Source organism: Myotis yumanensis, unplaced genomic scaffold (assembly GCF_028538775.1).
Source record: "Myotis yumanensis isolate MYYU_CA2020_CCGP unplaced genomic scaffold, mMyoYum1.0.hap1 SCAF_15, whole genome shotgun sequence".
Lineage (NCBI taxonomy): Eukaryota > Metazoa > Chordata > Mammalia > Chiroptera > Vespertilionidae > Myotis > Myotis yumanensis.
The window spans coordinates 11,114,341-11,139,315 of NW_027223766.1; the positions used below are offsets into that span (position 1 = coordinate 11,114,341).

The window sequence follows — 24,975 nt, forward strand, 5'->3', positions numbered from 1 at the left end:
GAAGTTATCTGTTGGGAGAGTGTGTAAAAGAGGCTTTTAGATTTTATAGTCTTTTAATCTTTTAAAATATATTTTTATTAATTTAGAGAGGAAGGGAGAGAGAGAGAGAAACATCAATGATGAGAGAATCATTGATCAGCTGCCTCCTGCACACCCTACACTGGGGATCGAGCCTGCAACCTGGCCATGTGCCCTGACCGGGAATTGAACCTTCTGGTTCATAGATCAATGCTCAACCACTAAGCCACGCAGGCTGGGCTAGATTTTACAGTCTTTTAAAAACAGTAGCGTAAGTATTCACTTTGTTTCGGTAAATTCATCAGGGATGACCAAGGTTGTTGAAGGGCATGTCAAGGTCAGTTTAATGGATGCTGCAGAAGAGTTTATTGTTGGTGGCCCAGCCAGCAGTATAAGCTTCAGCCCATTTACATCACTTCTCTTGCCTCCCCGTCCCAAGGGGGTGACACATATGGGCCCGTGAAGCACTGTCTCATAGGGACATGGTCCTGTCCTTCCAGCCACACAAATTACAATCACACTCTACACATCACCTTCAGCAGAGGGGCCGTTACCTCACTCGACCTACCTGGGGTGTATGAGCTCCCTCAGAGAAGTGGAATTTAATAAACCGAAAGCTTCATCAAATATTGTCCCAGCTTTTTAGTTTTCTCATTGACTCTGCACTCCTGTGATAGCCAGCAGGGGAGCAAGCTGGAGTCAGGGAGTGTGGGCAGGGGGTGGGGGTAGTAAAGGTGCTGGGGTGTCCGAATGTTAGCCCCCCCCGCTGCAGGAGCAGTCAGGTAGCGTTCACTGCCCTGGGACGTCCAAGGCCCTGTTGTTAGGGTCCCTCGGAGCCTGCAAGATACCCTTGGCCTCTGGGCTCTTGCAGTGCAGATAGAGATTTTTATTTTTTGATACAGAGATTTTTAAAAATGGTATCTGATGAGGACCAAATGAATACTGCAGGTAATTTCTAGGAGAGAGGCTTTGGGGCAGGGTGGCTCATTAGCAGTCAACACTTCCTTCAGCAGTCCTCCAGGTGGGTAATGTGATCCCTAATCCCTGGCGTGGGGTATGTGTTTGGCCATACATAAAGCCCCCTATCTCCCTGGCCCCACACAGGACGATCACAGATTTCTTTCCTCATGTTGCATGGTGCTGGTTCACGTGGGTGTCCCCTGCAGCTGACATTTTAGAAGGCCTGAGAGCGTTGACTTGCCAACGCTCCCAGGCACATCTGAGTCTGGGTCTCCACCTGTTGCTGTGACTGGAACTCGGTGGGCAGCCCATTGCTGTTGTTTAATTTCACTCGCAGTAGAGACGGTGGGTGTCTCAGGATGGCCCCCAGCGAGCAGGCTGCCAGGGCAGGTGCAGCGGTGACTCTAGCCTGAGCGGAACTACAGGTTTGGGAGGACTGGAAACTTGGAAAAGGATGTGCTCTGGCCTTCAGCCACCTCCTCGCCTGGTGTGTAAAACCCTCCCGGTCTCCTAGTGGAAATACCGACTGGACGAGGGCCCAAGGCTGGGGACCCTTGGGAATCCAGTCCCACCAGGGAATGCCCAGCCTTGACTCCCAAGGCTGTATCTGTCAGGCGAAGCTGGGTCATGGTGCAGTAACAAACAACCCCAGTCTCAGTGCTTGAACTACAAAGGTTTATTTCTTGCTCATATTGCTTATCCACTGCGGGTGAGTGGGGAGGAGTGGGAGGCTGCTCATCATAGTCTCTTAGGAACCTGGCCCCCTGGAGGAACCTCCACCTTGAAGCCAACTGCACCTGCTCTGGATGCTCTGGGAGCGTCAGCCTGGAAGTGACTCAGCACGGAGCTGCCAAGCTGCCTTGCCCACCGCGATCCCCGGGACGCCCAGCCTGCCCCATCTCTGCCGCTACAGTCTCCACCGGCCCCACATGGCTTACAGCGGCAGTTGTGGGGCCTCGTCCTACGTCATCGGGCCCAGGGATACCCAGTCTTCCGCCTTCCAGGGAGCAGGAGTTGTCCCCCCTCCCAGAAACACCCAGAATGTTCCCAGGCTTTCTCCCGGATCTCTCTCCCGAATCTCTGGGGAGAAGACTGTTCCTGCGAACCGGGAAACGAGTACCTTGGCCACACCCACCCTCTGCTGCTCGGTGCCATTTACCCATCTATGAAACGTGGCTGCATCTGCCCTTCTCGCATCCCAGCGAGTCAAAGAACGGTCATGTGGAAGCACTGGCTGCTCTTTGGAGGAAAGGGCCCTACTTTGACCATCTTGTCCTCTAGTTCCCCACCCCGTCACCCTGGAACCTTCTGGAATGTGCTGCGTAGCCCAAACTAGAGAGGGGACCCCAGGGACTGGGTGGGGTTGGCAAGTGAACGCTCTCAGGCCTGAGAACATTCGAACAGGCACCGGTGTTGTCCAGGTGCCGTTAGTTCTACGGGAAGCAAAGCTGCCCGTCATTGAGGCGGGTCCCCAGGGGTCCTGGGAGGGCAGCCTGGGGGTGGGGGGGCCTTCAGAAACGAGGGGAGGCCTGCAGGAACGGCCTCCAGACATGGGACGCCCTGGGCAGCAGCCCCAGCTGCTCCAGCTGCAGCCGCGGGGGCCTGCAGGCGCCGAGTTTGCTGTACAGAGCGAGTGGGCTGTCGTGGGGCCTCAGGCAGAAGTGGGCCTGCGGGGCCAGGGCCCCCCAGAGGCCCTGGTAGAGCTGAAACCTGGGGGGCGGAGGCGGGTTGGGGGCCGGCGGGCTGCTGGGCCCTGAGGACACGGACAGACTCCGGTTCTGGGGGTTGCTCCCCGTCGAGGGGCTGCTGAAGGGGTTGGAGGACAGGCGGCCACTGGCAGAGCAGCTGCTGCCGCTGAGGCGGCCGGGCGGGGGGCTGCGTCCCGCTCTGGGTTGCAGGGGCGCAACCAGCCTGGGGCACTTCAGGCCCATCACGGGCTGGGAGGCGGCGTAGAGGTGGCGGAACTCCTGGTCAAACAGCGCCACAGCCTGGCCCGTGAACTTGGAGAGGATGTTCCGGTGGACGTGTCCGCAGAGCCAGGTGAAGCTGCGGGGAGGAGAGAGGGGGAGGGTGGGAATGGGGCCACCGGGACCTTCCTCGGGGGATGTGGGGGCAACATCAGGACTGGAAGGAGGGGATCCCGCCCTCTGCCCCCTGTGCTGCCTCGTGTCACCCTGCGGAAGCCCTGGAGGGACAGTGGTGCCCCTTTCACAAAAGGCAAAACTGGAGCTCCGGGCCAGCGAATGTCGAATGTGGGCTGGCTAGTGAGGAAGTTGCCAGAGTGACTTTCTGGCCTCGGGTCAGGGTGCCTCCTGCTGCTCAGATTATGGCCCCTTAGCGGATCCCCGGATCCCCGCGGAGGGGGTGCGGGGCTGAGAAGGCAGATCCTCGGAAGGCAGCGGCTGTATGATCATGACAATCTAGAGCAGTGGTTCTCAACCTTGCCTGCACATTAGAATCACCTGGGAATCTTTTTAAAATCCTGATTTCTGGCCCTGATCGGTTTGGCTCAGTGGATAGAGCATCGACCTTCGGACTGAAGGGTCCCGGGTTCGATTCCGGTCAAGGGCATGTACCTTGGTTGCGGGCACATCCCCAGTGGGGAGTGTGCAGGAGGCAGCTGGTCGATGTTTCTCTCTCATTGATATTTCTAACTCTGTATCCCTCTTCCTTCCTCTGTAAAAAATCAATAAAATATTTTTTAAAAAAATCCTGATTTCTGCGCCTCATCCTCTGGAAATTCCATTTCTTTGTTATGGGGTGGGGCCACAACATTAGTAATAAAGAAACAGAATTTCCGGAGGATGAGGCCCAGAAATCAGGATTTTAAAAAGATTCCCAGGTGATTCTAATGTGCAGCCAAGGTTGAGAACCACTGATCTAGAGGGTGTAGGCCCATTTTTAGGCAGGTGGACCCAGAGGGGTGGGAGGGGAGAGGGAACCCTGGGCCCCTTGGCAGATGGAAAGGGGAACCCAGGGCGAGCCCGCAGGAACCAGGCGTCCGGGGGGTTTGCTGGGACACCCAGGACAGGACACCCTCAAGCAAAGGTCTTGGCCCTCCGTCCATTACAGGTTTTAGGAGAAAACAAAATGCTCAAGGCATTTAGGTATGACTTTTTATGATTCCCTGATTTAACCAAATTCCTTTCTATTTTAAAAAATATCTTTTTATAGATTTCAGAGAGGAAAGGAGAGGGAGAGAGAGATAGAAACATCAATGATGAGAGAGAACCCAACCTGGGCATGAACCCTGACCAGGAATCAGACCGTGACCTCCTGGTTTATAGGTCGATGCTCAACTGCTGAGCCACATAGGCCAGGCGAAATTCCTTTCTATTTTTGATGAAAACTCCCCTCATCACGTCCTTCCTCCTATATCCCGCCCCCAAAAAAACAGCCCTTGAAAATGGTGACAGCACAGAAGACCCACCAAGAGCATCAGGTCAGAGATCCCTGCGTCCCTAATCATGTGAACGGGGCGTGGACTCGCTGGGGGCTGGGTGGTCAGAGGGCAGGGCACCCTGAGGGACGGTGCCCACCAGGGGCCTCAGCCTCCAGCCCCCAGCACGTGGCCTTGCCAACAGAAGGCAGGGCGGGCCCACAGAGGCTGGGCAATCCTGGGAAGAACAAGGAGGCTTTGTTTTAGCCTCACCTCCCGCCCAGGAGCCGCCCACTCAGCCCCAGGTTGATGAGCAGGTGAGGCTGAGCCTAGGGCCAGCCAGGTGGCAGGGGAGGTGCAAAGGCAGGCACAGTGGGGCTCCTGGCTACACTAAGAACTCTAACGCCCTGTGTTTGGAGATGGGCTGGATGAGGTCAACAACTACCTGCTTTGCTCAGTAAAACACGTCTGAAGGTGCCCTGGCAACTGACCAGGTTCCCACGCACCCAGAGGCCCTGCGCTGCCCCCCTAGGCCTTTGTGCTGGTCCCTCACCCCTCGGCCATAGAGGCAGACAGAGCTCTTCAGTTCGGAAGAACTAATACAACCAGAGAGAAGGGCCAGACTACTGGAGCCCAGGGACAGCCAGGCTGAAACATGAGGTGAAGGCTTTCCTGTTTGTGTTCATTGGCTACAGCTCTAAGGTCCCAGGAGACAGGATCCTGAAAGGCTAACAGATGACCCTTGAACATTGCCCTGCCCTCTCTCCCGGAGCCGATTCTCCAGGTTCTCAGGGATGGCCCTGCATCTTGAAGCCCACTGCCGCTCCTCCTGGCACCGCCTGGGTCAGGATGGCACGCCCAGCTGGGCCTTGGTGGGCACCGAGAGCTGGAGATGCTAGTCAAGGACACGGGGGACTGGGGACCAATCACCTGTCCCCTCTGCTCCTTAGGGCCCCATCTGTCAATGGGAAGAGTGTTGCCTCCCTCGGGGGCGTGAGGAGGATTAAATCCTTTCTGAACCCTTACAGGTCTGATCTCTGATCGCACCTGCCCCGGGGCCTGGCACAAAGCTGCCAGGGTTAACTGCTTCCTGCTGGCCCCAAGGGCAGGGCCACCCCGAGAGGAGCTCTGTAAGGACAATGAAGGCTAGTTCTCCTGCTGAAAGTAAGGTTCCCCCTCTTGGTTTTCTCTCCCAGAATTCCTTCCTCTGTCCTCTGTAACTGTCTGGAAATCTTTTTAATGATTGAATAAGCCTCTTGTCAGTCTCATGGCTGGTTGCTAGGGGCTGAGAGGAGACATGGGAGTGACTGGTGAAGGGGTGTGGCCATACCATCTCAAAGTAGACGTCTCTCTGACACAAGAAACAGCTTGCACTGAGGGAACCTGAGAAACAGAGCTGGGAACCGAACTTAAACTGTCTGACTCCTGGCTGGGCCGCTGCTGCTTCTAGTCCCTGGCGCCAGCCGTAGGTCCCGGGGAATTTGGAGATGCTCTGGCACGGAGGGGAGAAGGGGCCGGATGCTGGTGGTTGGGGGCCACAGAGGGTGGTGCTTGTCGTTTATTGAGGACACTGACGTTCAGCGAGCCCTGGCAATTCTGAGTGAGAGAGGGCTGTCTTGGTGCCCTCCAGTCTTCTCCGGACCACGTCCCCTCCCCAGCCAACGTGACATCCTCCAGGGGCCTGGCGGCCCTCAGAACCAGCCTCCTCTCAGTCCTCACGCTTTCAGATCCTGCCTATTCCATGTCTCCCTCCCCCGGGGCCTTGCCAGGGTACTGGCAGGCTAATAGCAATCATTTATTGAGCACCTACTATGTGCTAGAGCTATGCCACATGTTTTGCAAACTTTATCTGCAAGGGAAGATATTGTTATCCCTCATTTTACAGATGAAAAAAGCAATGACAAAAAGAATTGAATTGCAATTACTCTAAATGGGTGAATTATATAGCATATTAATTGTATCTCAATAAAATGTTTAATATATATATATTATTGATTTCAGAGAGGAAGGGAGAGGGAGAGAGAGATAGAAACATCAATGATGAGAGAGAATCATTGATTGGCTGCCTCCTGCACGCCCCCTACTGGGGGTTGGCCCACAACCGGGGCATGTGCCCTTGACGAAATCAAACCTGAGATCTTTCAGTCTGCAGGCCGAAGCTCTATCCACTGAGCAACTAACTGGCTAGGGCCTCAGTAAATTTTTTACAAAATAAAAAAAAAATTGGAACTAGGAACACACACATGCTAAAACAAATTACATGGTTTATAATCCTATCTGAGACAGCTGAGGAGGCAATAAAGGGATTCTATATCCTGTTGCAATATCAAGGGAAACTGAGGCACCAGAAAGTGACTCTCTACCCTGAAGTCCTCCAAGGAAGGGCCCATTTCCCCTCCGCCCCATCCCCGTTTGTTCAGGCCTGTCCTCCCTCCTGGGAGCTACTGATGGGGGGCAGGGGTGTGCCCGAGCGCCTGAGGCTGGTGGGCACCACGCTCAGCCTTGGTCTCCACGAAGCCTCAATGGGTGAGACCCAGCGCTCACCTGTACGATCCAGAAAGGACGTATCTCCAGTCCGAGATGATGAACTTCTCCTGGACTTGGCCGGCGAACTTCCTGCCTGATTTGGCGCAGTACACCTCTGCTTCCACACTCCGGATGGAAATGTTCTGTTGGAAGGGAGGTCGAGGTGTCGCTCGCCAATCACGTATTTATAGATACACATCTGCCCAGGACAAAGTCTGGAAGGGTGCTCACCAACACGGAAGCAGGGTTATGTCTAGCTGGTGGGACTATGGGCCATTTTTATTTTATCCTTGGCTGAATTCTCTAAATGGCCTTCATTGTCCTGACAATACTCAAAGTAACAGAAGAAACAAAAGGGAGGGGGGATGGTAGAAAGCAGAAAATAGAAGCCGAGGGTCGGTGCTCCGGAGCCGTCAGTCTCAGCTCCCATGGACCACGGAGGTCTGGCAGGGGCAGGCTTGCCTTGCGAGTGACTTTAGTGACATGAGTGCCTGACCCCAAGCTGGTCAGTGCGAAGGCTCAGTGCAGCCAGAGGAGGCAGCTGTGTGGAGACCTCACTGGACCCTCCATTGTTTTGTCTAAAAAAAGGTGTGTCGCCCTAGCCTAGCTGGTTTGGCTCGGCCTGAGGACTGAAGGGCTCCGGGTTCGATTCCAGTCAAGGGCACATGACCAGGTTGTGGCCTTAATCCCTGGTAGGGGGTGTGCAGGAGGCAGCCAATCAATGATTCTCTCTCTTCGTTGATGTTTCTATCTCCCTCTCCCTTCCTCTCTGAAATCAGTACAAATATATTTTTAAAAAATTAAAAATTTTTAAAAAAATAAATAAAAATAAGTTTAAAAAGCTGTGTCCACGCCCAAATCCTGGTCCTGTTTGTCCCCTTCCTCCCCAGCAGCGCCTGCTGCCAGCGGGCATGGCAGCCTGGGAAGGCTGGAGAGATGAAGGCAGAGCGAAAGGCGGAGCACTGCTCAGCCCAGGCGCACGCCTGCTGTGCTGGGCGGGCTCTGGGAGGGGACGCCCAATGCCTCCCGCAGCTCCTCCGGCCTCCTGTAAGCTCTGAGGTTGCGGCAGGAGGGCCACCTCCCACTGTCCCTTGGTGGGCAGAGAGCTGTGAGTGTGGCCTGTGTGAGCCATGAAGACAAGGCCTGTGCTGACTCTCCTGTTTCTATGGCCTCATGCTGAGCAGGTGGAATCCAGGTAAGATCAAGCAGACCCAGCCATCAGAGGCCCGGGGCCTGTGACACCAGGGGTGCCTGAACTCAGCTGCCTGCCGGTCAGCGTGGAGGGGACAGGAGGAGGACAGGCAGGGGGACGGGTGGAGGACAGGCCTCCAGGAGGCGGCCCTGCCTGAGCTACAGGGGAGTCACCAAGGGAGCGCCATCAGCTGTTGAGCTGGGCCTGCTGCAGAACCACAGGTGCGTGGACATTTGACCTTGAATTAGCTGCCCAGAGTCAACACTGAGGGAACCTTATCCCGGTTTCTTTGCTCATTGCCAGAAGAAGGAGGTGGGGAGGTTGGTTAAGCCCCAGGGGATGAGCTTCCTGTTGGGGCTACAGGGTGCTGTCCTCCCTCCTGGCGGGAACCACACAGGTGCCGAGGTTGCCCTGACCGTGAGGCGGCGGAGCACCCACGGGCTCCCTCAGCTGAACGCAGTGAAGGCAGAGGCACCAGAGACGGATGTTCAGCAGCTGCCCCGCCGCCTCCTGCCCCGGGCAGCTCGGGGAGGTCAAAGGGCTATGAGTGGGCCCGGCTGGCGTGGCTCAGTGGTTGAGCATCTACCCATGAACCAGGAGGTCACCGTTCGATTCCCATTTAGGGCACATGCCCGGGTTGTGGGCTCCATCCCCAGTGTGGGGCGTGCAGGAGGCAGCTGATCAATGATTCTCTCTCAGCATTGATGTTTCTATCTCCCTCTCCCTCTCCCTTCCTCTCTGAAATCAATAAAAATGTATTTTTTATTTATTTTTTTAATTTTTTTAAAAAAATATATTTTATTGATTTTTTACAGAGAGGAAGGGAGAGAGATAGAGAGCCAGAAACATCGATGAGAGAGAAACATTGATCAGCTGCCTCCTGCACACTCCCCACTGGGGATGTGCCTGCAACCCAGGTACATGCCCTTGACTGGAATCGAACCTGGGACCTTTCAGTCCGCAGGCCGACGCTCTATCCACTGAGCCAAACCGGTTTCGGCTAAAAATGTATTTTTTAAAGAAAGGCTATGAGTGGAAGTGAAAATCTCTTCCAAGTTCATCCCGTTGGACCCCCTACCCCCTTTCTCCGGCCACTGCAATCCTGAAGGCACATCTACCTCATGGAGCTACAAGATGAGGGAGGGCTGTCTGACCTTCACTTTGAGCAAGAAATAAACCTTATTGTGTGAGGCCACGGGCACAGTGGGTACCTATTGCCGTGCCCTGGCCTGCCTTGTTCCAGTCCAAGGCGCCTTTGAGACTCCCCTCAGGGCCCTACCTTGAGGTGCCGGTCAGAGACCTGCACTTTGTCACACATCTCCTGGAAGAGCGGCACGCCTCCCTGGTCCAGGAGCACGCAGACCAGCACCCCGCGCTTGTTGGCCGCCTCCAGGATGTCACAGAAGATCTCCACGTCCGTGAACACGTCCATCAGGATGGCCAGGACCTGGGCCGGGCGAGGGGGCAAATACCAGGAGGGTCAGATCCAGTGCTAACTGGTTTCAGCGGAACTTAGTCCCGTGGGCCTGGGAGAGCTGGTCCCACGGCGCTGTCAGAGGGAAGGGAGGTGCTCACAAGCCCGTGAGATTTCCTGAGCGAGCTCTTGTCCATGTGAGGACACAGCGAGATGCTGTCTGTGAACCAGGATGTGGGCTCTCACCGGACACTGCCTTGGTTTTGGACTTCCAGCTTCCAGAACTTCTCGCCGGTTTGGCTCAGTGGATAGAGCATTGGCCTGCGGCCTGAAAGGTCTGGGGTTCGATTCCGGTCAAGGGTACATACCTCGGTTGCAGGCTCGATCCCCCACCCTAGTCAGGGCTTGTGTGGGAGGCAACCAGTCAAAGTGTCCCTCTCACATTGATGTTTTTTTCTTTTTGTCTCTCCCCCTCCCTTCCACTCTCTAAAAATCAATGGAAAAATATCCTTGGGTGAAGATTAAAAAAAAAAAAAAATTTGAGGATTCCAAAGAGCTTTGGTTTATGTGAATTATAGCTATTGATATTTATCATGTTAGAAACTAAATGTGAGGACATTTTAAAGCATTTATTTATTAGTTACTTTAAAATAACTAATATTAGTTGCTGAAAACAATATTAAACCCAGTACGTTAATATAAATAACCATTTTAATAAAAAATAGCTATATCTTCCAAAACAACAACAGAATGTAGTGAGCGGAGTGTTGTCAATCTCTGTGGCGTCTGGCTGCACAGGAGACAGCTGGCCTTGCGTGTCTGCTTCCGCAGCAATCTGCTGTGGTGTGTTGTTTGGGTGGAAGTATGTGAAGAGAAACTGCCTCACACAGATAAGTGGCTAAAAAGGGAAGGGCCGCACAGACCCGCTTGGAAGGGTCCTTGGCCACACTGGGAGGATGTATTGATCACGGTTTGTGGTTTTTGTGTGTTATGATGCGTTGACATCCCAGAGCTGCTGATTCCTAGAGATAGCAAACACCTGGCCTGTGAGCATGTCTTTGATGTGCAAACAACGCTATCCAGAGCCGGCACCCAACCACTCTCTTCTTCTTTTTTTAAAAAATATATTTTATTGATTTCTTACAAAAAGGGAGGGAGAGGGATAGAGAGTTAGAGACATCGATGAGAGAGAAACATCCATCAGCTGCGTCCTGCACACCTCCTACTGGGAATGTGCCCACAATCAAGGTACATGCCCTTGACTGGAATCGAACCTGAGATCTTTCAGTCCACAGGCCGACGCTCTATCCACTGAGCCAAACCCGTTAGGGCCCACGCTTTTCTTTAATTCACACACGATAACCCCCTAAAAAGCCCCTGCCCTTAATCACCCGGGCCGGGGCCGGGGCCACGAGGGACCCTCTGTAGCCCTGAGCCTGCCAACCTGACCCAGACTGGCCAACCTCAAACTGTTCACTGCGCCCTCCTTGTCTCTCCTGCAGGAGCACAATCCAGGCTCGTGTCCGTGCTGTCCCGTGCCGCCCTGCCTCCTGACCGCCCCGGTGTTTCCTGCGTGGCCCGGAAGCGCTGCCACAAACTTCTTCCTCCCGGTCTGCGTGGCCTTCTGCACCTGGTCCGAGCAAACCTCAGGTGGGAACCCTAATCAGAGTATGCCAAACGGTTAAGGCCAATTTGCCATACGCTCGCGTGCAGGAGAGGATGTAACCTGTTCATGTTAACGTAGCACAAGCGTGTATCACTCATTGGCACGAGGCCTCTTTTGTTTGAGCGTGTATATAAGTTGCCACTGACCAGCCAGCTGGGCTGGCTGCTTTGTGGGGCTGCTTTTGTGGGGCTACTTGGAAGAACTACTTTGTCTGGTGGCTCCTGCAGCAGCAATGGCTACTTGGTCTACAATGAAATCTCTCCTGGATGTGCCTATGACTCCTCATGCCTTCTCCCTCTCATACCTGGCATCCTACACAGGACTGTTGCTCACTCTTTGGCCCAAAGTGTAAGGCAGAGCTGCTGTGGCCCGCTAGCCTCTGATCCTTGTTCCCACCCTCATCACTCCCCGATGATGGCTCACCAGTGGGATGGCGTGTCTCCCCACCTCCCGGACCCTCAGCTCTCTCAGACCTGGCCTTTGTGCCTGACACTCCCTAGGCCTGGAATGCCTTTCCCTCCCCTCTCTGCCTGGCAAACTCTTACTCAGCCTTTGAGACTCAACTCAGAGGCCACCTCTTCGTGAAGCCTGCCTTAGTCACCTTCCTGTCTACTTCCAGGCACAGAGGTTGCTCAAGCTCAGGCTGCCACCCACCAATGGATTCCTCACCCCCCGCCCCAACCCCGTTCTCCTCTCCTCTCCTCTCCTTCCTCCTGGGACAGCTGAGCTCCCCAAAGGGAAGGAGGCTCCGTGTGCTCTGCCATCCTGGCTTGGCTGACAGAATTGCAGGCACCTGCTGGCATGTGGCCAGTTCTGTGTCCTAGATCAGGGCCATAGTGGCTGCCACTGTCAGCTGAGGCTCCTCCTGCCCCAGGTGCACAAGGTGACTCTCAAGCACAGGCTGTAGATGCCCACTGCGCCCTCCCAAAGCCCAGAGGGGTGAGAATGGACTCCAAGGGAAGAAATGTGTCACCTGCAAACATTCTCCCTCTGTCTCCGATCACTTAGAAGTTAAATTTGGGTTACGCTGAAAAGAACTCAAAAAAGAATGAGCTGATATTTAAGCTCACGTTTTTGTTGGGGTTCCAAGTTTAATGCTGTGTGAAATCCAAAGGCTCCAGGAAAAGCCCCCAGGGGTGGGCAGGCTGTGTGGGGTGGGGAGGCTGTGTGGGGGTGGGCAGGCTGTGTGGGGGTGGGGAGGCTGTGTGGGGGTGGGGAGGCTGTGTGGGGGTGGGCAGGCTGTGTGGGGGTGGGGAGGCTGTGTGGGGGGTGGGGAGGCTGTGTGGGGGTGGGGAGGCTGTGTGGGGGTGGGGAGGCTGTGTGGGGGGTGGGGAGGCTGTGTGGGGGTGGGGAGGCTGTCTGGGGGTGGGCAGGCTGTGTGGGGGTGGGGAGGCTGTGTGGGGGTGGGCAGGCTGTGTGGGGGTGGGGAGGCTGTGTGGGGGTGGGCAGGCTGTGTGGGGGTGGGGAGGCTGTGTGGGGGTGGGCAGGCTGTGTGGGGGTGGGGAGGCTGTGTGGGGGTGGGGAGGCTGTGTGGGGGTGGGGAGGCTGTCTGGGGGTGGGCAGGCTGTGTGGGGGTGGGGAGGCTGTGTGGGGGTGGGCAGGCTGTGTGGGGGGTGGGGAGGCTGTGTGGGGGGTGGTCAGGCTGTGTGGGGGGTGGGGAGGCTGTGTGGGGGGTGGTCAGGCTGTGTGGGGGTGGGCAGGCTGTGCGGGGGGTGGGGAGGCTGTGTGGGGGGTGGTCAGGCTGTGTGGGGGGTGGGGAGGCTGTGTGGGGGGTGGGCAGGCTGTGTGGGGGTGGGCAGGCTGTGCGGGGGGTGGGGAGGCTGTGTGGGGGGTGGTCAGGCTGTGTGGGGGGTGGGGAGGCTGTGTGGGGGGTGGTCAGGCTGTGTGGGGGTGGGCAGGCTGTGTGGGGGTGGGCAGGAGGGAGGGAGCAGAGTTATGGAAAATTTAAATTGAAGGGAACAATGGGTGGAGCACCAGCTTTTCATGTTACTGGGCTGCTTCCGAGCAGTATCTCAAGTTCCGTGACAGACGGCACTAGGGTTTGGCAGATGGTCCCAGGCAGGCTGCCAGGAGTGTGGGCCGTGGTGGCACTGGCTGTGTGACCTGGGCAAGTCCCTCACCTCCCCAGGCCTCGGATCCCACGCTGGACGAGGGTCCCTCCCAGCACCCAGGGCCCGTTCCTTGGTGTGCTGGCTCTGGTCCCTGTGCATGAGCTCAGTGCTCCCCCAGGGATGGGCACCACTGGTGGGAATTCTTAACTGAAGCTGCCGCTCACAGGGTGAGCAACACCCCCTGGAAAGAAGCCAGGTTAGGGCTTGTGAAGCATAATCCCCTGGCTGAGTCCCCCCCCTTCCCCCTTTCCCACCCAGCAAGGCTTCCCCTCCTGCCTCTGTGGCCCGAGGCCTGCTAATGTCCTTTCTTTCACCAGCACAGCCCGTTAGGAATTTAAAACAACACAGATCAGAAGATTTCACCTAAAAGTAAGACTTTTCAGCTCCTCTTAGCAGGTAGGAAGACTGGCTCTGTTGGTGCTGAGTTGGTGCCACCTTCTTTGCCACAGACCCCACCACTCCCTCTTGCCTCAGGTTCCCACGAACTTCACCCATTTTGTTGCCTGTCAGGCCTTTGCAGGCAGAGTTTGTGATCTACACACACACACACACACACACACACACACACACACACGAGCTTAAGGATGAATGGGCTGCTCCCGCAGAGATGCCAGAGGGGCTGGACCCCCAGCTACAGGCTGTCACTGCAGGTGGGCTGTGATCCCTGCTCAAAGCCTCCAATGGCTCCCAACTGCCCACAGTGGGGAGAGCAAACTCCTTAGCACGGCTCACGACCTCTCCAGGTCCTGTCCCACCTCCTGCCACTCAACACTGAGTGACGGGCAGACTCTCAAGCCCACCATGCTCTGTGTTCAGGCCTTCCCTATGCTGATCCCTCTGCCTGGGCCCCCTCACCCTCCCTGCTTTGTGCCTGACTAGCGCCTACACTTCCTTAGGACCAGCCCGAAGCCTCTCCTGTATTCCCAGGCTGGGCCAGGCCCTCGCCTCTGTGCTTCCAGAGGAAGGAGCCACTCCACGGGGCACATGCTGGTCCCTCGTCCTCTCTGACTGGCCTAGACCTGTCTGCACACAAGTGTGCGTGCAGCGCCTGCCTCCACTGGTGGTCGGGCAGAAAGGGGGCCAGGTTAGAGCTGACGTGCAGAAAAGTGTCTCCAGCAGCACGGAGCCTGGGTGGTGGGGACGGGGAGGGAAGCCGAGGCCCGCGCAGGACTATTGCAGGAGCTCAGTGATGGGGTGGCGCCTGGGGCCCAGGCTGTGACAGATGGGTTCAGGAAGTCAGTGATGGGTCCAGGTAAGGCAGGGGGTGGCATCCCTGACTCCATCCCTTAGGGCGGGACGCACCCCTCTGCCTTCTCCACCAGGCCCCGTCCCTCCCCGCCCGCCCCGGCCAAGGAGCCAGGCTCGGCCATCGCTACCTGGCTGGTGCGGGTGATGCAGCGGCGGATGAGGTCCCTGATGTTGCTGTGCTTGTCCGTCTGGAAGTACACGGTGGTGCTGGACCGTTCCTTCAGGTAGGGCTTCTCCGCCGAGGCCCAGGTGTGCAGCAGGGCCGGCTCACTGTCCTCCGAGGCCACAGGGTAGTAGGTCCCTGACTGCAGGGAGCAGGAGTCCAGGCCCTTGGTCCCGGCCTCGGCCCCTCCCAGGGTGTCTGGGGTACAAGGGGGCTCCTTGGCCTGGGCCTGGATATACTGGGTCTCCGCGGAGGACAAGAAGTCCACCTCACCTTCCTGGCTGAGCACCTGCCGGTAGGCCTCGGGCCCGCCATCCAGGAGGGCATCTGTGGCCAGCCGGGCGCTCTCGTGGTCGCTGAAGTCGGCCCTGGCCAGCCGGACCCACTGGCTCTTGACATCCTCCAGGCGTCTCCGGATCTTGCCCACATGCCTTGCCCGGCTCATGCTGCCCCGACCCTGGTGGTGGCTGGGAAGCGGCACTCCAGCTGTTCCTGATGTCCACGGCGGGGAGTGGAGCTCCTAACACCCAGTTCCCGGGACTGCTGTGCGCCAGGGTCCGGGCTGCCTGCCGCTGTTCTGAGCAATGCTCACCTGCAGAGCTCACCAGCTGCGCGGGCGGGGCTCATCTCTCAGCGACACCTGCCCCGCCCGCCCGCCAGCCAGGGGCGCTGCTCCATCATGCCCTGGCACTCAGCCTGGGAGACTCCCTCCTCCCAGCGCAGCGGCAGCCACGGTGAGCCGGTGAGCCGGTTTCCCGCTTGCTTGTTGCACAATCTCCCCGAGACCCTCGGGTCCTGTTACAAAGCCGGGAGCCTCTCCCAGCCCATCACCTCTGCGGGCCCCTACTGTGCTCCTCAGTTCAACACCCAGGATTCAAAGACCAGGATCTCCCGGTGGGACACATGCTGCCCCCCAGACCCGCCTTCCCACCGGGTGAGCAGGGAAGCTGGGCACATGCCAGTGCTCCCCCTCTCTCCTGGTGACACCCCAGCTCCCAGTCCTCCCATTGCTCTGCAAAAGCTCTTCTGCCCAGCTCTCTCCGCATTGTGATTGTCCTGGTCATAGAACACATCTCAGATGATTCCTACCCAAAGGGCGAGAAAGCTGCAGAATTTTCCTTCCAACCTCCACTTGTCAGCGGTCACGGGCTGCTCCCAGGGCCACACTAGTCCCCACCGCTGGCTGCCCTGTGTGCTCGCCAGCACAGCTGTGGCGCCAGAGAAGGCCTTCAGGCAGGCACAAGTGCGCACAGGAGGAGACTGGGAGCAGCGAGCGCCAATGGGGTGCCAGCAGGGCACTGCCAATATCTGCCAAGAGAACTGTGCCAGAAGCCCAGGATGGCGTGGCCTTCAATCAACTAGTACAGCAGGAGCCAGAGGCCCCTCGGTGGCAGGGCTACTCTTTTGAGGAAACTTGCTAGAAGCATCTGTAACTCCTCAGAGCTGTGGTCCAAGTGGCTCAGTCCAGTGGTAGAGCAGCATTTTCAAAAGCACGGCCCAAAGAAGAGAAAAGGAATTTTAAAAGAAGTTTTTCTCCTCTTTTGAAGGATATTTGAAGGAATTCAACTCACAACCCTGAGTAACCCTTCCTTTATTCCATTTTACCTCCTCATCAATTCCTGGAACCTTGAAGAGGACAGACCTCATCAGCTTTCTCCCCCTGGGGCCTCCTCAGTGCCATGCCAAGACTCTGGTTGGGTCCTTTGGAATAGACAGCAAATACACTCTCTGTGCTGTCACACCCAATCCCCCGACTCCTGTGCTCCTGGCAGACATTACTAGTCAATCACAGAACTCTTTCCTTGGGAGCTGGGAACTACCCCCTCACTGCTCCTTAGAGAACTCAAATTGGAGTCCTCACCTGGAAGGAATCTTGGATGTGCTTCATTTCTTCTTCTTCTTTTTTTAAATCCTCCCCCAAGGATCTTTTTTCCATTGATTTTTAGAGAGAGTGGAAGAGAGAGGGAAAGACAGAAATATTGATGTGAGAGAAACACATCAATTGGTTGCCTCCTGCATGTGCCCTGACCACGGCCTGGGCCAGGGAGGAGCCTGCAACCCCACCAAGGTACCTGTCCTTGACCAGAATCGAACCCTGGACCCTTCGGTCCACAGGCTGACGCTCTATCCACTGAGCCAAACCAGCTAGGGCTTGGATGTACTTCAAGTGCTCCAGCTTACTGATAGGTAAACTGCAGCCCACACTGGTCACACAGCTGGCCAGTGATTGTCACCATTGTTGTCCCCATCTCCTCCCCTCTGCAGCCCCAGCCCTGTGAAGTGCCATCATCCTTGCTGGTCCACTGGCTGGAATAAACCCCCCACCTGGGGTTGCATTTCTGGACCCGGAAGGCTGGCCAGCTGTGGAGACACACCTTCCTACACGGAGACATCCTTATCAAAGAGCCGCCTGTTCAGCAACTGAGGATTGCGAAAGGCCTACTTCTCTGTCCTGTGGCCTGAGGACATCTGACAACGAGGGAAAGAATGAAAAGCCGATGAGAAGCCAGGCTCCTATGAGTGGCTTCCGGGCTTCCTTTATTAGGACAATGGTTCTCAATGGGGCGGGGATTTGGACCCTCCCACCCAGGGGGCATCTGGCAATGTCTGGAGACATCTTTGGTTGTGGCAACTTGGGGGTGGGGCGATGCTGCTGACAGCTGACAACAAGAGCTCTCTGGCCCAAGGTCAATAGTGTTGAGGCCGAGGAACCCTGGAGGAACCCTGGCGTAGGGGACAACTGACCCTCACCCCTGTGGGAGGTGCGTCCAGCCCCTGCCTTTATCAGCCCCTCCCCTCATCAGGAAATCTGTGCCTCCACCTAGACAACTTCTTCGAATCTTTCTCAGCGTTCAAGGTCTGTCTTGATTCCCACCTATGCAAGGGGGCCTTTCTTGACAAGCCCCAAGCAGCTGGACTTGCTCCTCCTCTGCGCCCGAAGGGGCTGGTAGCACTCATCTCGGTCAGTCTCGCGCTAGTTATGGGTGCACGGCCTCCTCGCCCTGCGTTTCATTCCCAGCGTGCACAGCAGCCAAAAGCGTCCGTGCCTTCGGAATCGGCACAGCCAGGTTCATTGTGCCGATGATACTAGGTGACCTTGGGTAGCTAAGCTCACGGAGCTTCGCTTTTCTCTGTCCATATGGTCACAGCTAACATTTATGGAATACGTCCAGTGTACCAGGTGCTCTTCTAAGTGCCGTGCGTGTGTTAACTCACTCGATCCTCCTAGCAGCCCTAGGAGTCAGTGCTATTCCCATCTCTCATGGATGAAGGAAACTGAAACACAGAGGTTACCTACCGAGCTTGCCCAAGGTCACCTGGCCTGGAAGTGCAGTGCCAGGCGCCACATGTGAGTGGTCTGGTCCCAGGGTCCACCTGTTAACCACTGGACCTTCTGCCTCTTTCACGGGATGAACCCTAAAGGGCATGAGACCTACGGGAGAAGGCCTTGCCCCATTTCTGCTCCACTCTTTTTATTTGTAATATATTTTTATTGATTTCAGAGAGGAAGGGAGAGGGAGAGAGAAAGAAACATCAATGATGAGAGAATCATTGATCAGCTGCCTCCTGCACGCCCCCTACTGGGGATCGAGCCCGCAACCCAGGCATGCGCCCTCGACTGGAATCGAACCTGGGACCCTTCAGTCCTCAGGCTGACACTCTATCCACTGCTCCACTCTTTAGCCTAAGACAGCACAATATTTTCCTGAGCCTTTTACATAGTTGATCTAGTTGAAACTTTACAACTGAGAAGCCTGTCAGACCCCACCCTAATCAAGCGATCACAGTGGTCCTTCTCAATAATGGGACAAGTAGGACCAAAGCTTGAGCCACCTGACAGGATGCGGTGAGAAGAGCACGCCATCACTTCTGGGATATTCCTGCCAAAGGTGCACAACCTGGATTTTTACTGTTTTGTTTTTTTAAATATTTTTTTAAATTTTAAAAATTTATTTCAGAGAGGAAGGGAGAAGAAAAGAGAGATAGAAACATCAATGATGAGAGAGAATTATTGACTGGCTGCCTCGCACGCTCCACCCTGGGGGTCAAGCCTGCAACCTGAGTATGTGCCCTGACTGGGAATTGAAGCAGTGATCTCCTGGTTTATAGGTTGACGCTCAACCACTGAGCCACGCCAGCTGGGCATTGACTGTTTCTTTAAAGTGTTTTTCAAGTGACCCCAGAAGGAGGAGCCAATCAGGCCAATCCAGATTATGAGATGTTCTAGGGGAGAGGACAGCACTGGGGACCAGGGAGGGAGTGGATAGTCACCTTACGTACACACTGCATCCTATCAGCTCTGCAACGTGTTTGTAGGTGAGGAAACTGAGGCAGAGGGAGGTGAAATACAATCCTCTGGGACCCAATAGCAGAGCCTGGTTTGGATTTGCCTCCAAAGCCTTCACTTCCATCTGCTGGTTTAAGTGGGAATCTCCTCCTTTAGACTATGAGCAATTTGGCATACGGGGTAGGAGGTCAGGCAAGTCATGACTTAGCTTTTGGCACCACCACCCCAGTGCCTGGCCCAATTTGGAACTGGCAGGTAGTAGGCATTCAATCAATGCTTGTTGGGTGAAGAGATGGGGCAGAGGCCAGCTAACCCAGGTAGAATGTACACACATGGGATTCCAGAGGGTGTCTGGGGGCAGCCACACTGAGAGCCTGGGCTGTGGGCCCAGGGGCCTGGAGGAGCAGGGTGCCTCTTTGGCCTTATGGGGCAGCTGTCACCCTTTCCCTACCACTGCCCCATCAAGGCCTACAGCGGCATGAAAATGGTATAGACTCATTACCCAGTGACCTGAGACATGCGATTAGGTTGGAAATTAGTTGGCATAATTCACTAGATGGGTAAATAGCTCGCTGTCAACACTGATCAGTCCATTCTGCATATAATCAGCTCAGCACAGCAGGCCAGGAGCCCCAGCAGCGTTCCCTCGGCGGTCTTCAGCGGCTCATCCTTGGCACCCAGCAAAACCACAGCTTACTCACAGGGCCCACGCTGCAAAGCCCCTTTGCTCTCTCAAGCTCCCTACTTTCTTATTTTTAGTTTTATTTATTGATGAGAGAGAGAGAGAAAGGGGGGGGGGGGATGGAAGGGAGAAAAAAACATTGATTTATTGTTCTATTTATTCATTCATTACTTCTTGTATGTGCCCTGAGCAGGGATTAAGCCTGCACCCTTGGCATACTGGGATGATGCTCTAACCAACTGAGCTACTAGGCTAGGGCACCAAGTTATCTACTTTTGAGTTCCTAGTCCATTGTTCTCGATTTCTGATGCATGAAAACCATGGCAGCTCCATTTTTGGCCAGCAAATTTGCAGAAGCTTTAAAAAATTACAATGAAAATTAAGGTATAACTTAGGTGCAGTGAAGTTTACCCGTGTTAGTGTACAGCTCTATGAGTTTTGTCGAAATGAATACAGTCATGATCAAGATACAGAGTATTTCCAGAATTGCAAAAATTTCTGGCCCCTTCTGGAGCTTCCCCTACCCCCCACCCCCTGGCAACCACTGATCTGTTATTTCTCCCTGAAGTTTGCCATTCCCGATGTCCTAGAATGGAATCATGTAGTGATTTTGAGCCTGGCTTCTCTCACTCAGCATATGCGCCTGGGGTTCATCCATATGGTGGTTGTGTGTCAATGGGCAGCTGCTTTTCATTGCCGAGGAGTATTTTATTGCAGGGATGTACCACAGTTTGTTTATCCATTTCCCAGCGGAAGGACACTGAGTTGTTTCTGGTTTGGGGTACCTATAATAATAAAAGTATAATATGCTAATTAGACCGACATCCTTCTGGATGACCTCCCGGATGAAGCTGGGGTTGTGAGGGAAGCCGGATCCCGGGTGCCAGAGGGAAGCTGGTGCTGGCAGCTGGGGGAAGGAGGTCTACTGTTGCGTGAATTTCGTGCATTGGGCCTCTAGTTTATGAATAAAGCCACTGTAGATATTAATGTATAGGTTTTTGTATGAACTTAAGTTCTCATTTCACTTAGATAAATACCTAGGAGTGAGATTGCTGGGTTTTATGATAGGTGTATAGATAACGTGTTTAAAATTTTTGGAGCTGGCAGGTAGTAGGCATTCAATCAATGCTTGTTGGGTGAAGAGTATGGAGCTACTGGGAGTTTACAGGTTGACGGACACCCCGGGAGGGGCTGAGGCCGGGACCAATCAGAGTGACTGGTTGGTCCCTGACCAGAATCGAGCCCCGTGTGGGCCCCGTGTGGGGAGGGAGGGAGTCACCTGTGGTGCTTGGGAGGCGACACAGGTTCCCAGGCCTGGCCCCTTCCCCACCCGACTTGGTTGGGGTGGTGGTGCCAAAAGCTCTGATTAGTGACACACACTAATTAGGGCCACACACACACAAAAAAAACACACCAAAAAAACAATGGCCCCGATTTTTCCAATCGATTTCAGAGAGGAAGGAAGGAGAGATAGAAACCTCAATAATGAGAATCACTGATCACCTGCCTCCTGCATGCCCCCTACTGCGGACCATGTGTCCCTGACCAGAATCGAGCCTGAGATCCTTCAGTCTGCAGGCTCTGATCCAAGGATGGATCTCAGTCAGTGCATCCTTGTCAGTGCATATATTTAAAAATGATAATGTGCATTGCCGGTGACAGCAGGGCCCGCTTGCATAATTTGTGGGGCCCAGTGCAAAATGAAAACGTGGGGTCCCTTGTTCAAAACAAAAGGAAAAAAAGTGCCAGTAATGGTATTAAGACACAAAGCTTTTTCTTTTCTGCTGCAGTCTTTTCGTTGATTTCTCATGGTGTTTTTTAAATTTGCCATTTAATGTCTTAAGTAAAAAAAAAAAAAGTAAAGTTCAAAATTATGAGCATGAATTTCACCAGCCATCTTTATATTGTGCAATGCCATTTTAAATGCAGATATGAGAGCATTGAACTTGTAGGCAGAATTGCTGAAATGACACACTTTGTACGTACTTTGTTTACGCACGCGTTTGTGTTGCGTTCTTACCAGAAAGTGGAAATGCCCCCCAAAACTAAGTCAATGGTTTTGTTCCACTTCTTGACATGTGCACGTTCTACCAACACTGTCTCCCTGTGGCTCACTGACGAGCACCCCTCCTGCTCTAGGGACCGAAAGGTTGTGAGGGTGAATCAGTTCAGTGTGGCCACTTCCTGCTTCCCTTCACGGAGCAAGGACCTGCTCTGACCTGGGCCAGTTGCTCAGTTGGTTGGAGCATCGTCCTTTACACCAAAAATTTGCAGGTTCGATTCTCACTCAGGGCTCATACCGAGGTTGTGGGTTTAATCCCCAGTTGAGGCGCCTGTGGGAGGCAACCGATTGATGTTTCTTTCTCACCTCCCCCCCTTCCTTTCCCTGGCTCTCTCCAACCCCCCTTCCTCTCTCTCTAATCAGGGCCAAACTTATGAATAGAAAAAGACCCACAGACTCAAGATAGCAGACTTTATAGCATTCATTTATTCCACAAACACTTACGGAGTGCCTCCTATGCACATATGTACGAGGCGCTGGAGGGACCCTGATCCCCCAGTAAATGCCACTTTGTAACTAAATTTTTCCCTTTAGCCACCAGACTGTCACCTAAACTAGCTGAAGCCTCTAAACCAGCGGTTCTCAACCTGTGGGTCGCGACCCCTTTGGCGGTCGAACAACCCTTTCACAGGGGTCGCCTAAGACCATCCTGTATATCAGATATTTACATTACAATTCATAGCAGTAGTAACATTACAGTTATGAAGTAGCAATGAAAATAATTTTAAGGTTGGGTCACAACATGAGGAACTGTATTTAAAGGGCCAGAAGGTTGAGAACCACTGCTCTAAACCTTAATTATGAGCCAGATGATGCAACTTTGCCACAATGTGGTTGTGCAATTTCAGGCATAAACGCTATGTTTGAAGTACAGGTGCGGGAGTAGATTTTAGTGATAAAATTCGAAAGGATGCATGTGTCAGCAGCCCAGCCCCCGGATGCCTGACTTCCACAGGTAAGAACCATGATGCCCATTAGCCCTGTGAGGAGGGGGGCCTCATGGCTGTGTCTCACACAGCCTGGGGGGCCAGGGCACACACTGATGCCACCTGCCACTGATACGACCCCTGTTGGAACTGCAGGCAAAACCACTTCCTGTTCCAGGCCTGAACCTGGCAGGGGCAGGCCCGCTCCTTGGGCCCCAGGGCTGCTGGGACCACACCCACCACCACCTGTGTCACCTGTCAGAGGGGACAGAGTGGGAAGGCCTGCGAGGTGAGCGCTGTGACTCTTTCATCCCCTCTGGTTAGGGGGCCTCGCCGCCCTCCCACCTGTATGTGGAGCGTGGGTGTGGACCTTGAGGCCCACTCCTGGCCAGTTCAGGGAAAGGCCCACTTGGTTCCTGAAATCGGAGCCTGTGTATCTTTGGAACTAGGGCATGGGACTTGGATCAGACTAAAAGTTGGGGATATAGTGATGAGCCAACTGCAGTCCCCACCCTCCAAGAAAGACAAGCAATTAGGGTAGAGCTGAGTGCATTTCCTCCATCATCAAATGCTCAGGGCCCACCGCGGGCCATGCACGGCCGACAGTGTGGCCTGTGCTGTGGTGGTGCCTACAGTCCAGTGGGAAAGGCAGCAAATGAGAAGTCATGACATTGAACTTGGGTGAGCATTAAGGTCAGGGGAGCAAGAGCCATGAGAATACAGAGCAGGGACGCTGACCTAGCCCAGGGGTCAGGAGGCCTCTCTGAGGTCATGACAGGTCGGCACAGCAGGAATTCGCTGGGGGAGGTGGGAGGGAATGGGTGCCCCAGGAGTGTAGAGGTTGTGTGTGGGGTTCTGAGGGGTGGGAAGAGTGACCTCAAGAGGTCAGATGTCAGGGGGCACAGGAGGACTTTGGCCTTTATCTCAGCGATGGTGGGAACTACTGAAGCTGTTACACAGCACCCAGACCGGCCTGATGAGCGTCTGTGATGGCTCCCTCTGGCCGCAGGGTGGGGAAGAACAGAGCCCGTTGAAGAACATCCCAGTTGTCAGGGTGAGCCCTTCCTTCTCAGAGCTCCACTGGTACGATTCTGCGCAACGACACTCAGAAGCTTCCAGCAACAACAGGCAGACTCACACGTCCACATATCCAGTCCAAGTGGAGCGGGCAGGCTGGCCTTCCGCTGCCCTGGACGGGTGACAAGGAATCACTGGCTGCTTCCCATGGGGCGTGTCTGAGGGAAGTCTCCTCCCTGCAGTCGGCCTCTCTGAGCCTCCCTGGACTTGCCCAGCTGGCTGCGCCCTGGCTTCTGGCTTGTCACAGCCAGAATAATGAGATGAGACATGTGGGCCCGCAGCCAAGTCCTTCCACATCACCAAGTCAGGTGGGGAAGGGGCCAGGCCTGGGAACCTGTGTCGCCTCCCAAGCACCACAGGTGACTCCCTCCCCACACGGGGCCCTGCTCCCTGGCCTGCTTCCTTCCCTGGGAACTGTGTCACTCACCCAGCCTCTTGACCTACTCTACACTTTTTATTATTTTTATTTTTTAATATATTTTTTCTTGATTTCAGAGAGGAAGGGAGAGGGAGAGAGAGATAGAAACATCAATGATGAGAGGGAATCATTGATCAGCTGTCTCCTGCACGCCCCGCACTGGGGATCGAGCCTGCAACCCGGACATGTGCCCTGATCGGGAATTGAACTGTGACCTCCTGGTCCATAGGTTGGTGCTCAACCACTGAGCCATGCTGGCCGGGCTCCATGGGCTATTTAGACTTCATTGGATGCATGTTAAAAATCATATATGCAGTTTTATTTATTTATTTAAATCAGCATATATGTATTAGAAATTAAATCCTTTGTAACTGTTTGCGCTTATGAGAAAGTTGAGATATCCACTGAACATCATGCAAGGACATGCTTAGATATTTCTCAAAGTTATTTGAAGGCGTGCAGAAGTGAGGAAACACTGTCAGGAGCTGCTGCTGAGGGTGAGATGCAGCACAGTCGTCTGACTTAGGATGGAATCCTGCCTCCCCTGTTACCAGAGCTTTGAACGTGGGCAGGTACTGCTTGTCCTTGGGTTTGCATGTCTGTAAATGAGGGGCAATTGTAATAGTGATCCCTGCCCTAACCGGTTTGGCTCAGTGGATAGAGCATCGGCCTGCGGACTCAAGGGTCCCAGGTTCGATTCCGGTCAAGGGCATGTACCTTGGTTGTGGGCACGTCCCCAGTAGGGGATGTGCAAGAGGCAGCTGATTGATGTTTCTCTCTCATCAATGTTTCTAATTCTCCTTCTCCCTTCCTCTCTGTAAAAAATCAATAAAATATATTAAAAA

At 54.6% G+C, this 24,975-nt stretch overlaps 1 protein-coding gene across 1 annotated transcript; it reads right to left on the reverse strand.

The window, feature by feature from the left end:
- Nucleotides 1–1,639: 1,639 nt before the first annotated feature.
- On the reverse strand, nucleotides 1,640–15,193 carry FAM83A (family with sequence similarity 83 member A). Its single transcript, XM_070392078.1, has 4 exons — nucleotides 14,643–15,193; nucleotides 9,355–9,522; nucleotides 6,902–7,026; nucleotides 1,640–3,024 (listed from the first exon to the last, which is right to left on the reverse strand). The coding sequence occupies exons 1-4, from the start codon at nucleotides 15,120–15,122 to the stop codon at nucleotides 2,490–2,492; spliced, it is 1,308 nt and encodes a 435-aa protein (XP_070248179.1). The 5' UTR covers nucleotides 15,123–15,193; the 3' UTR covers nucleotides 1,640–2,489.
- Between the last annotated feature and the right edge of the window lie 9,782 nt (nucleotides 15,194–24,975).

Bases quoted from the DNA above. Each gene is read 5' to 3' on its own strand.
- FAM83A (XM_070392078.1), bottom strand. From the start codon at position 15,122: ATGAGCCGGGCAAGGCATGTGGGCAAGATCCGGAGACGCCTGGAGGAT. The intron at 9,523-14,642 runs GTAGCGATGGCC...CGCCCGGCCCAG, and splicing joins GCATCACCCGCACCAGCCAG to GTCCTGGCCATCCTGATGGA. The intron at 3,025-6,901 runs GTGAGCGCTGGG...TCCTCCCCGCAG, and splicing joins GTCCTTTCTGGATCGTACAG to CTTCACCTGGCTCTGCGGAC.